Source organism: Dipteris shenzhenensis, chromosome 30 (genome assembly GCF_047967505.1).
Source record: "Dipteris shenzhenensis isolate YYH24624 ecotype China chromosome 30, Dip_SZ_1.0, whole genome shotgun sequence".
NCBI lineage: Eukaryota > Viridiplantae > Streptophyta > Polypodiopsida > Gleicheniales > Dipteridaceae > Dipteris > Dipteris shenzhenensis.
Window position 1 is genome coordinate 39,829,550 of NC_141625.1, and position 13,470 is coordinate 39,843,019.

General features: G+C 50.3%; 1 protein-coding gene across 1 annotated transcript in view; it reads left to right on the forward strand.

Annotated features, from left to right (window-relative positions):
* Positions 1-257: 257 nt before the first annotated feature.
* The window catches only part of PME31 (pectin methylesterase 31), a 39,518-nt gene continuing 26,305 nt past the window's right edge, over positions 258-13,470 (forward strand). Inside the window, exons 1-2 of the mRNA XM_087401558.1 lie at positions 258-748; positions 853-957. Coding sequence (XP_087257684.1) covers positions 488-748; positions 853-957 — 366 coding nt within the window. The 5' untranslated portion in view covers positions 258-487. The remainder of the gene's footprint in view (positions 749-852; positions 958-13,470) is intronic.

Sequence of the window (13,470 nt, forward strand, 5' to 3'; positions counted from 1 at the left end):
TTCAAGTTCGGGTAATGTATTGCAGGGCCGCCAAGGGTTGAACTCACGCGCATGCGCGGTAAGCGTGCACAAGGCTAGGACTGCATAGGTAGGAAGACAACAAGGCTTGAAAATGGGAAGGCCAGGTCGTACCTAAGATGTGGCAACATGGGTTAGAGGACAGGTGGAGGCATGTGAGTCGTTGATGAGGTGGAAAGTTCCTAGGCCGGCTACTCACGAGGAGCATTCAACACTTAACCAAATCGACAGAAAAAAACCAGCACTGCACTTCATCCAATTCTTTATCAATACAGAGATCGTCTCTCTCCCTCCAAATTCCTTATATATTGCTACCACATTTCATTGTTTAGCTTGCCATCGATTTGTAGCTTCCACCCACCTCTCCTCTCCTCCTAGTTCAGTCTTTCTCTCTCTAGCCACTCTGGAGTCCCCATCCCTCTTGACCAAAGTGCAGCAGCTGCTTTCCTTCACCCGCCAGCCCAAATCAATGGCAGACGCTGCCCGTAAACCAACCAAGTCATTGAGAGTCTCCCAGGATGGATCCGCTGACTACAAGAGCGTGCAGGATGCTATCGATGCTGTGCCTCTCTGCAACAAAGAGCGCACCATAATTCATGTCCTGCCAGGTGTTTACAGGCAGCCCATTTACGTGCCCAAGTCCAAAAATATGATCACGCTTCATGGAGAGTGTGCTGAGACTACGGTGCTCACGTGGGGCAATACTGCCACGAGCATAGACCACCACCAAGTAAGGGACTCTCTTTTTAACAATTGAGCACCAGATTAAGACGTTTTACACAAGCATGCACTACATTTTAAGTTGACTCGTGCTAATTTATGAATTGCAAATAGGCACCACGTGTGATTGGGACCGGTACTTTTGGTTGCGGCACTGCTATAGTAGAAGGAGAGGATTTCATAGCTCAGGGTATTACTTTTGAAAACACCTCTCCAAAGGTATGGTCATGATATCTTTCAGTTCAGCGTCATTTGCCTTGATCCCCTATATATAATCCTATAAGTCTGTATAATACAGTCTATAGGATCGCGGCAATCTTGTGGACTTGAGTCAAGGATTTTCCTAGGTTATGATGCACGCACTGATCGCCTAGAAGTATCACCTGAGAATGAAGAGCTCCAATGGGATATCTGATCCTATTTTCAATGAGCTACGAAACTATGCTTAACCCTGAAAGCAGTTTTTCAAAAATTTTGTGTATGAATCATCGGTAAAGTCATTTACGGCTTGCTGTTAATATCTTGGTGGCAAAGGTTATATCGTCCAACCAGCACTTTTTGAGTTATACTTGATTACTAACTGCTTGATTATCACGTCCAGAACACAGGCAGTTAACCTTTATTAACCTTATTAGTGTTTACTGTTAGGAAAGAGCTAAACAGATGGTATTCCAACACCCACAGATCAGGTACTAAATTGAATTGATAAGCTTTGTATGCGGTCTTCCAACTTGAATAACAGCATATTGAAAAGGAGGGCTGCAGGTGAGAGGTCAGGGAGGCTTCTGTTATGAAGTAAATCCCCTGCATTGAGTCGGTTAACCAACAGTATTGTCTCTAGAGGGAGTGGAACTCAAGAAGCAGAGTGATTAGCTAGACACCAGGCGCTTCATGCCTTGTGGTAGTTGACTAGCGTTTATGGTTGGCCTTGGACTGCTGCTACGTCACACTCTCTTCCACCAAAACTGCAGCCATGATCTGCATGTGCCTCCTGATAGGCTCAAAGACGTCTGTTGTCATGCTTTCTGTACTTTGGGGGGTGCATCAAGTCTGTCTAAAGTATTCAGGCGGAGTCAGGATCAACAGCAGATCCTGGATGCGTGCATCCATCTTTTTTAGATGACTTCCTCCTCTTATGCATGATCATGGGATAGAGCTCCTTCATGAGGATATTCCACAATCTTCCAGATTGCATGACAAGGTACCAATTGACTGAACTCAGATGACAGATCCAGGAGTTCTTTTTCAAGTGTGGCATTCAATGATGATTCACTCCAGCCCTTTTCTGTGTGTAGTGAGTCTCAGATCTTGTTGTAGAGGAGGATGGAACTCATGTGTTGACCATGGGCATTTAGTTACATACTCCACTGAAGAACAAGTTTCCACTGTTGAGGCATGTTGACCTCCTGTCGAGTGTCACATGGGATACGCTGGGCCTTATGCCAATTAGGCTCCCTAGCCTCTCAACTAGCTCCTCCCATAGATGGTCCATTGATTAGGAACTAACAGAGCCTAGAAAATATATGGTAGCGTCTACCCATGTCCCTATTGTATATGGAACTAAGGCTTGTACACTTGTCATGAGAGGGTGAGGGGCATATTGTCCTCCCTCATTTTGAACACTCTTCCTTGACCTGAAGCCAAGGGGTGCAAGGAGGATTGGTCTACTTCCACACTGTCTGGGGTCTGTGCCTGCCTACAGCATACTTGCGGCCCTGTGGCCACCTATATGCTGCAATAGTGCATGCTGGGTCTCGTATTTCAGTTTAGCCAGTGTCAACCTCTCCAGGATGCACCCCTGATTATCCAGCACACACCTCGAAAACCCCCTTCTCCAACAGAGTCTCCACTGCTGACTTTGGAGATGCCTGCTAAGCACGACGGATGACTGTCTCAGCTGGCAGATCACCTAGATTGTCTTGTTCTGAGACACTTGTTGCACTATCTACATTTCTTCAGCACCCAGTGCCTCCTCTGCTGGACTTCCACGGTGGTTCCATCATGCTCTCACACTACCTGCTCCTTTCTTTCCTTCGTCCAGGATGATAGATATCAGAGAGCTGCGCACTATTGGAGGATGATGTGATGGACCAGAGTGCAGCTAGTCCATGCTCAACCCACAAGAGGCTAAACGATGTTATCATCCCTACACTCTTTGGCACAGCATTGACTTCTCTATCCACAAGAGATGTGGACTTATACCCACCAGTAGATCAGCAGATTTAGGAGAGTGTGTCAACTTTGTGTCTTAGCTCTAGCAGTTTCAGACATCCAGATCCAAAGCCAGTATGGTACAGGATGACATCATAGCTCCATTGGACATAACAGACAATACTTTCCTCTCTAGGGTAGAGAACTTTTGATTTTGTGTTCTTTATTCTCTTTGCAAGATTCAAAAAAATGACAATAAGAATGCAAGCCACGGAATGCATTATACAGGCTGAAATAGGGCACAGTACCAACGGATCAACAGCTATTTCTCGGAGATCAGTCTTTCTTACAGCCCATAGGAAGCCATTCTATACTTCTTTAGAGGGGTCAGAAGGATGATCATTATTTTCTCTGTGGATGATTTGATTATTGCTGTTGATCTTAAAGAGAAGATCTAGCAAGTTAAGATATTCTCAAGAAGCAGTTCAACATGATGGATTTGGGACAGGATTTTCATCTCTCATGAGAACTCTTGTTATGCAGTTCTGTAGAGATTCCAGATGGAGGGCTGTGTGGAGGCTGCGACTCCGACAGAGGTTGGGGCTAAACTGAGCCATAGGATTCAGAAATAAGAATTTGACTCAGTTGGTGGCTACTACAAAGTATAAGGGTTGGTGGGTAGCTTGTTTGCCTTGACTAATACTCAATCTGACATCAAGGTGTAGCAAAAGTGATATGCAATTGTTGTCCAAGTAAAGTGACGTTCAGTGCAAGACTCTTATAAGAGTACTAAGGTACCTTAAGGTTACATCTATTAGAATATAGAGGCTTGTTTGCTACAGCCAAACCCTTGCATGCAAAAATGTTGCTAGGGATTACAATCACTCGAGATAGAATTCAATATGTGTTTCAATGCAACCAAGTAGATTGTTCAAGAATAAGGAGGAGGGAGTAGCCATTTTGCAGCGAGAGAGGAAGTAGAAAAGCTGCCAAATTTTTTACAGGAATCACGTCGCAATTCTTTACATAGATATGTTTGGTACCAAAAATGGCAAGCGCTTTAACATCTATGTCCAGTCTGCAAATCACTACTTGGAGAAGAGGCAAGAGATACCTGAATCAAGGCAAATCTGCACTTTTCAATCGCAAATTTCCAACCAGTGTTATCCTGAAATTGGATTCTGATTCATGAAAACTAGCTCCAGTGTAAGGTCTTGGCCACCAGTAGAATCTACCATATGTAATATATGTTTGACTACGAAAGATATCTTCGGTCGTATATTGACAGATCGTCTAAGCAGAAGCATGTTCGTAGCTAAGTGTGGAAGTGTAAACAAAATTGAAAGACAAGTACTGACAGGGAAAGATATTGAAGTGAATGTGAGAATATTGCATAACAAAGGATTGGACTATGTGAAAGATGGAGGAGCTGCTCGGTGAGCTCCCCCCCTCTGCCTGCGGTGGCCTGTAGGCTGCCCGCAGCCTGTGTGCTCCCCCGCTGCCCGCCCTACCCTCCTCGCCTTGCCCTCGCCCTTGCCTTCGCTCCGCCTCCCCCCTCCTCCCTCTCCGCTCCCTGCCTCCCCCGCTCCACCTCCACCCACCTCCGCCCCCCGCTCTGCTTCCGCCCGCTCTACCTCCCCCGCTCCACCTCCGCCTTCCCCCCTACCCTCTGCCCTCTCTGCTTCCCCCCGCTCCACCTCCGCCCACCTCCGCCCCCCGCTCCTCCCTCTCCACCCCCGCCATCTACCCCGCTCCACCTCCGCCCCCCTGCCCTGCTCTCTCTGTTAGAAAATACCCAACAGAGGGTACACGCAGCGGAAGACTTATAGTAATGCCCAGGAGTTTACACAGTGTGCGGTGTGGGTGTGGAATCACAAACTCCTTTACTTATGTGCATACAATAGGTGTGCAGACTCATCAATAGACAATGAACCAACCAGATAGAGAAACCACCAAAATATATATTTCTGTCCACAACTATGGACACAATACAAAAGAGACAGATCCAGAGTCCCACCAATGATGTGGTCCTCTGATCTTACCACAAGGTCCTTCTCCTATCTGCTGGCTATCTCTAGACTCCAGCCCGCGTGCTCCACCTCGAGTGTAAGTAGACTTTCCGTCTAGAATGATCCTCTCCACCTTGCTGTCTAGAAACCAGCCTAGGTGGGCAGCCTCCTGCAAGCTAGGTCTGCAGCACAAGGTACTTCTTTCTCCTCCTGACTATAGGCCCAAAGGTAGCCCTGCTGGTGCTCCTACTGGTGGATTGGCTGCTTCAGATGATGTAGTGATCTCAGCACCTTGCTGCCCTAGATGACAGCCAAGGTCCCAGCCCTTTCCTGGCTAAGTCTGCAGCCCTTCAAGCACCTCTCTATCCTCCTGAATGTAGGTCCAGAGGGTGGCTGTCTGCTGCTCCTTTCTGCCCTGGATCTGCTGGAAGCTGGATGTGAAATGAGGCCTGAGGCCTCTCCTTTTATAGGGCCCAAGGCCCCCCTTGAACCAACCGACCAGCCAGCCCTAAATGGGCCGACTGGCTGGTCTGTAGCAGCCCTAACCAACCGACCAGTTGGTTGGCTGGTTGGCTGCCTTTCCAGCCCTATTTAGGGCCCTTTGCTGGCCCTTTGTTCCATGCAGGGTCCAGCCCCTTTGCTGCTGCTGTCCTGCCACCTGCCAGCCCTTCTGATCTGCCTACTTGCAGGTCCATCTGTACATGCCTTGCCACGTGGCATTGTGCCACTGGTCCAGGCCCTATGCGCCCTATTGCGGCCCTTCCTGCAGGCTCCAGCCTGCCCTCAAGGCATGCCTCTGCTCCTGCTATGCTGCGCCATGTGCCAGCTCTGCTTGCAGGTCGTGTCCCTGCCTGTAGACACCTGGCATGTTAGACGCCTGTACCCCGGGATACCCCGCCATCTTGTGCTGCTCCAGATATGTCTCTTCCAGGCCAGATCTATGCCATGTATGCATCGCCATCTGCCATGGTCTCGACGTCATGTGTTGCAGCCACTTTGATGCGTCCAGGTACTTTCCTTTTTCTCTCTGATCTCTGCCCCCATGGCAGCCATCTTGCTGCCCATGTGGCCATCCCTCAGAACCCAGGTCCACCTCCCCCATGCTCTCCTCATATGGGGGCTTACAGATGGGGAGGTGACCTTTCCAACACTCTCCCCCGCTTCACCTCCGCCCCCCGCTCGCTGCCTTCCCCGCTCTGCCCCACCTCCCCTCCTCCTCCCCCCTCCTTCTGCCTCCTCGCCTCCCCTCCTTTCCGCCTCTCACCTCTTCCCGCCCTCCTGCCCTCCCGCCAGCGTGCCCCCCCGCCATTCCGCCTCCTCCCACCTTTTTCTCCTCCTCTCCCGCTTCTCCTGCCTCCTTCCTTTTCTTCATTCCTTCCTCCTTCTCCTCCCCTTGCTCCCTCCTTCCTCCCCTGCCCTCTCCTCTCTCCTTTGCCTCTCCGCCCCTTTTTCATTTGCCTCCCTGCAGCGGGAGCACTCGTGTTTGTTATGGTGAAAGAAAATCTTGGTGGTGACCTTTGGTCTGGCCAGAGGGGCTCTATGGCGGCACCCTCGACTCCCATAGCCGTTAAGGTTCTTCTTTCCCCAGCTGACAAGCAATAGGTACAACAGGCAGTCCAGTCCCTCCAAGACAAGGCGCTTGTGGGCAGAATTGTGGGCCTCACGCCTACACGGAGACAGGTACGAGAGTGGATCCAGGCGAGCTTGACATTAGAGGGCGACCACATCTAGGAGGTCACCATCTATGGACGAGGTGTTTTCCTCATCCAGTTGAGCTCCCCTGACACCGCCTCGACACTTGTGGAGTAGAGCCCCATTCTCCTTAGCCTGCACCTTGTCTACCTCTTTCCTTGTATCATGGGTTCACTGTGGAGGACATGTATACCACACACCATGTTCCACAGTTTCCGATTACACTCCGCTTTCCAGGGCTTCCTAAATATATCGAGCCATTCTCCCTTCCATTGGCCGGGCATTTGGCACAGTGCTCGAGTCCTCGCCAGAGACGGCCGCCTCCGTCCTAGCAGATGATGGAATCCCCAGGATCAGACTGGTGGTGGAGAGCCCGGAGTCCCTCCCAGAGCTGATCCTTCTCAAGACCTTGGAAGGGGGCACACTTCGCCAAAGGGTGGAGATCTTTGGGCTACCAAGCGAGTGTCTTTTTGCAGACAGATGGGTCACCTCGCCAGAGATTGCCCCCGTGGCCACCCTTGTGCGCCTCTCCCTCCTCCTCCACAAAGTAGGCAGAGTCAACAGGCCCGAGTTCAGCGCCCTCTCAAGCAGGAGTAGTAGGAGTCCCAGACTCCATGGGTTATCTCCTCAGAAGGGAAGTGGACATAGGTTAAAAAGAAAAAGAAACTAAGCAAGCAGGCGCACAAACGCCGCAGAGAGAGGGCCAACCGCAAGGAGAGGAACAAGGTTGACCGAGAGGCCTTGAAAGAGGAACAGCAGGAGTCACCTCCCCTAGCAGCAAAGGCCACTGCCCATCCAGTCGATCCTCCAGCTTCGGAAGGTCAGCCTCCGCACCCACCCTTGCAGCGGCAGAGAGCCCCAGGAGCTCCAGATGTGGCATTGGCGGAAGATGCAGACGCTAGCTCAACGAAGGCCGTGAAGGAGCCGATACAGAGCCCCGGCAAGCTTGATCAGCAGGGGGGCCTGTGGTCGTCCTTTTCCCTCCTCCTCCCCCTTCCCCCCCTCCCCCCTCCCCCTTCCCCTCCTCCTCTTCACCCCCTCCCTCCCCAGGGTTCCCCCCGCCCCCTCCCCCCCCCTCAGCCCCCCCTTCTATGGTCACCCTCACTACCCGTCCCTCGTCCCCTGTCCCCCGCGTCCCTACCTCTCACTCTCCTCTCCTCTCCCACCGCCCCCCTCTCTGCTTCAGTAGCAGCCTCTTCCACTTTGACACCCCTGCCATCCGGCAAGGGAACGATGACGCCCCCTTCTGCTTCCTCATCGCAGCAGCAGGTCCGCTCAAAGAGGGATCTTGAGGGACGAGGCTCGTCTTCCCGACCAGTAGCTCCCAACTTCCAGCCCGGGCGTCCCTTACCGCGGGACTTCTGGAGTTTAGGACCGTGGAACTATCTAGAGATTCCAGATGCATACCCTTTACCATTGGAGGTCATGCTCATGGTCCTCTAGCACCGAAAGGGGGATTTGATCGGTGCAATGGGATCTCAGACACACCCTGTTTGGAGATTTCCGTTTGTCTCCACAAGGTTGGAGAAGTGGTCCGCTGAGGTGTTTGACGCTATTTTGGGTAATCACATTATGCTCATGATGGACGAGTGGATGGGACCACAGGGACTAGATCTTTGGTACGCCCATGGTGCGGAGGTGAACTTTTAGTTGAGCTTCACGCGCGAGAAGCCGGTGTGTGGTTTGGCGACAGGAGTTATCAGATTGCCGATGGAGGCAAAGGTGGAGCAGGCACACTTATGGCCCCTCTAGACGTGCGCCGAGTTGCTCGGGGTGGAAGCCTCCTTCATAATTGAGTGGGCACGGAAGATCGATATTGAGCCGGTGTCCACCCTAGTAAGACGCCGCACAGACATTGACTACTCGCCCTCCAAACCCCCGGCAAAATCACATAAGGCAATCTTTTTAGGACATGCACCCACTCACAGGAGAGCCTTGTTCCCGACTCCCCCGTCCTCATGAGTTGGACCATAGTGAGCTAGAACGTACATGGGCTCCACGACCGTGTTCGTAGTCAGCCGTAGTACATGTTGCTCCGGCGGGAGTTACAAAGGGTAGTGGTAGGGTGGGTAGTGGACATCCTTATGATTCAGGAGCACATGTTTTCAGCAGCAGACATCAGATGACGCCATCACCTTCTCCCAGGGAGAGGTCCGGAGGAGTGGTCTCCCGCAGTAGGACGGAGCGGAGGGGTCTGCATCTCAATCTCACAAACTTTGGCTCCAGAGGTCTACGATTAGGGCGAGGTCATTCCAGGACGGGCAGTTTGGATGGGAGTTCAGACGGGAGAGTCTAGGATTGGATTCCTGAACGTGTATGCCTTAGCGTGTAGACAGCACCGCTCGGCTTTTTGGAGGAGGCTGTCAGAGTGTCTTCTGGATGTTGATTCCTGGATTGTTGGAGGGGACTTCAACAACCTGGAGTTTGGGGAGAACAAGCAGGGCAGTGCCTCGTTTTAAGAGATGCCAGTAGCAGAGCGTAGCACCTGGGAGCAGTTCATTTTCATGATCAGTGGCAGAGACCCGTCGAGAGAGCCAGAGTTTAGCAGGACTCCTGGCAGCCTTCTCTTCTCCTTTGGACAGAGGAGACACGATGGATTGCTCGAGAGATTAGACTGCTTCTATGTTGGGGACTGGGCATTACACAGAGGCGGTTCTACTGGGACTTTGGTAGGTACCACGATGTCCGACCACTCTCTAGTGGTACTTCACTTGGATCAGCCCCGCCAAGGTTTGCTCCAGAAGGGGGTCCGCATTCTAGAGGACCTCTTGCAGGATGAGGAGATTCAACAGGTTATGGCAGAGATCTGGGAGCACTCAGAGATGGCACCGAGTGAGGGCTGGGCTGTGTGGGTGGCCGATGTGATTACAGAAAGGACATATGTAAAAAGTGGATGGGACACAAGGTGTTTAGGAGCACATCATACACATGGCTGTTAGCCCCAGTTCCCGAGATCCCCTAGGCAGTGAGCTGGGCTTCTCTGGAACAGGCCGGTTTTTCTTTCAGCCTTTTCCGGTTTTTTCATACTCAGCACCTTTGGGGCTGTTGTATCTTTCAAGCATTAATAGAAGGTTCCTTTCTTTGGAAAAAAAAAACACAGGATTGGGTTGGAATGCTCCCTTGTGAAGAGAGTTCACTTTACTTTTGGCACAATGTGGGCAGAACATGGAAGCTGCTTGTCAATGGGTGCCTCCTGTTGGAAGAACAAGGATGCTTAACGTGCCCACATGAAGCGTGCAGCTGGAAAGGACTTTGGGATGTTGTTTTTCTGTCGTGTGGCAATGAAAGACACCTCTTGGACTAAGATGGAGAGGAGTTTGCGCTTTGGTACTGGCCGTACTGAAGTTTGTTGCTGCAGTCCTTGCTGCTGTGCAAAACTGAGATAGTGTCCCACCCTATGAGCGTGAATTGCTGACCATGGGGAACACTAGATTGTTATAGATTTGCTGAATCTTTTTTTGTGTGTGCAAAGAAAGGAACCTTCTATTAATGCTTGAAAGACTTCATACAAAACAGCAGCCCCGAAGGTGCTGAGTATAGAAAAAAACCAGAAAAAGGCTGAAAGAAAAACCAGCCTGTTCCAAAGAAACCCAGCTCACTACCTAGGGGATCTCTGGTATAGGGGCTAACTGCCAGGTGGGGGGACTATACAACTAGTGAATCCCTCACGAGTGAAGATGTAGAAAACTTATGCAGGCCAAGCCTTGCAGAAATGAGCACGCCTCTCGATAGTCGCTCTAGAGCCTAGAGTCCCATGCTTCCAGGTGGAGTGTAGAGTGTAGATGATATCCTGCCAGATGGCAACCAGGGTAGCCGAGGGTGGAACTGGATGCTCACCCATAAGGAGATTGCAGTGAGCCACCCAAATGTTCCACGTAGTGATACTGGCTACCACCTCCCAAACGCTGTCTTCCGGAGGTGAAGGGGGAGCTAGGCTATCAGGAGGGACTGCCTCATGGAGCGCTATCCTCTGAATGCTCTAACCCTGTATCCACTAGGCTGGGGAGATCTCATCAATCTAGAACGCGTGTCCTCCCTCTGTCAACTAGGCCACCATCCCCCAGATGTAGTCCCTCTAAAGACTCTGCATACGGGTCATGATCCCGAGGGCTCCCATCCTGATCCTCGCTGCTCTACGACAGCTCCAAAGGCAATGTGGGATCGTCTCCAGGAAACCAGCAGAGCAACAATGGCACTGCCCCTCCACTCGCATCTGCTCCAACCACGATCCGATGGGCAAGCCTCCATGGGCAGCTAGCCAGAAGAAGCAGGATATCTTCCTCGGCCGCAAACTGGGACCATGTGTCCAAAACCTGGAACAGACGTTCCGGGGCACTCTCTAGGTCACCCAATGCTGCTCCCTCGAGGGGGTCCACCTCAAAGAGTCCATCTAAAGCCTCCTGCCAAAACGTGTGGTGTAGGAAAAGAAGGGCACCTCGTCCATCTGCTCGGCAAGGCCGCCTAGAATTTGTTGAATCTTGCAGAGGCTGGTGCTGGTCTATCTTCAAACTTTACAGAGGATAGACTGAACTGCTACTGAACTGCCACTGAAGGCTGATGGATGGATTGACGCCCAGGGCCTCCTTTTGGCAGGCATTAGACTGGGCCGACCTTGCCTGTGACAGCCCGATTAGGTCTACAGATCTGCGACCTGCTATAGGGCCTGTAAATGGCCCGGACCTTCCTTAGACTGCTCTTACCTCTGCCTGCCCTGTTGCAAACTACTCCTGCAGTCAGCCAACTGCTCCGAAGACAACCAAGCTTCTCCAAAGGGCTGCTGCGTACTGATCTGGTCTGCTCTAGGTGCTTGCTATACTGTCCTAGGCTGCTTCAGGTGCTGCCGTAGTGCTCTGTACCTGACAATGCAAGTCTGCCGTCCATGCTCAGCCTGACTGGTGGCCCTAATCTACTTTCCTAATCAAACGGCAAAGACCAACCTTTGTCCCATTAATGAGGGCTGACAACCGGTGGTCTGCCCTACTTCCGTAGCCATGCCCTAACTTGACACCCTAGCTTAGGTTATGAGACAAATCCATGATACACCCAAAACATGCATTTTCTCCATCTTTTTCGAGGTGACTCATGGACTGAATGACGTTGCCAGCCCTTGAACCGACACAATCACTTGTCTAAAGCAAAAATGAAATTAAGAATCACACAATTGAAACGATGCTTTCATCTTCAGCTTTCTCCAAAGGGTGGCTCTACCTCTGATAGAATACCCGGTTAAACAAAGCACAAGGTTAGATGACAAATTGTAAGCTCACCTCCCAATAGTAGCCCTAGAATACACTGAAGGTCTAAGCCTCTCAAGTCTTGGATTGCAATAGGATGCAATGTGACACGAACTCTAACTAATCCGTCAGTTTTTTTCGTCAATCACAGGCAAGCCAGATTCACACATCTCTCTTTCATTTCGTCGATCACAGGTAAAAACATAGTCACAGGCGTAGGCATCCGTATTTCCTCCCAGCCTATCTCATGGATGGCATGCTCACAAAACATACGTAACTTTATTTCCTTCATGCTTATCCACAAGCCCTCAGTTCCCTAGATGGTTCCCTCTGCCATATGTCATCATTCTAGACCTTTAGCTTGGTACACCATTTACCCCTCTCTTGGGGCACAATTAAAACATTTGCCCCTTGGCATTATTACACATTTAGGTGCACCTAGGCCTGAGCACTTAGAACCGCCTAGTCGATGCCAATACACCCTCACCTAGGACCTTGGCAGTTACTTCCCTTGACCATTTTATTTACGCACATAAAATATTACAAAAGTCGGTCGTCTAAGAGAAATGGCCCACCGATCTTCCCGAGGTCATGCTATCTCGGCTAGAGCATAACATTCCTTTCCTCTTCAAGCATCATCGTCCTCGATGATGAAATCTGGGAATACTCTCCGTAGCTGGTATACGGATTCCCAAGTAGCTTCTGATAGAGGTAAACGATGCCATGTAACCAACAATGTGGGTATCTTCCGATTTCGCACTTGCATTGTTCCTCGGTCCAGGATTCTTGTTGGTTTGCGTCTTGCATTATCCTCTATCTCTTGAAACAAAACAACACCTTCGATTAGTGAGTCACCAGTATGCAAAAATTTCTTTAAACGAGAAACATGAAACATTGGGTGCACCTTACACCCCGGTGGTAATTCTAATTTATAGGCTACCTTGCCTATTCTTTTTAGAATTAACCATGGCCCACAATATCAAGGTGATAGCTTAGCACACTCTCCTACAATCAAAGACTTAGAGTGCGAAGGAACTCTGAGAAAAACTTTTTCTCCTTACTTAAATTCTCTAGCGGATTGGTTTTCATCCGCATACGCCTTAGCTCTATCCATAGCTTGGCGGATGTTAGCTCTCGCAAGTGCTAGCATCTCCCGCATTTGAACCACAAAGTTCGCGGCACTAGGCACTTTCTGAGGTATTTCAACTATAGCTGGATTCGTTGGTCTATAACCATAGTTCAGCTCAAACGGACTGAACCCTGTAGAGGAATGTTTTCTATCATTGTAGGCAAACTCCAACAATGGCAACCACTTGTCCCATGTATGTTGCCTCAATGACACATATGCTCTAAGCATATTCTCTAAAATCTGGTTGATTCTTTCTGTCTGACCATCCGTCTCTGGATGATCCCACTACTCATTCCCAACTCAGTCCTTAGTGTCTCAAATACCGCAGTCCAAAAGTGACCGATAAATTTGACATCTCTGTCTGACATTATGGATCTGGGTAATCCATGCAGACGAAATATATGTCTAATAAACAAATTCGCCACTTGCGGGGCACTAACAGACTCTCTAGTTGGAATGAGGTGAGCCATCTTGGTAAGACGATCAACCACCACAAGGATAGAATCATAACCACCTT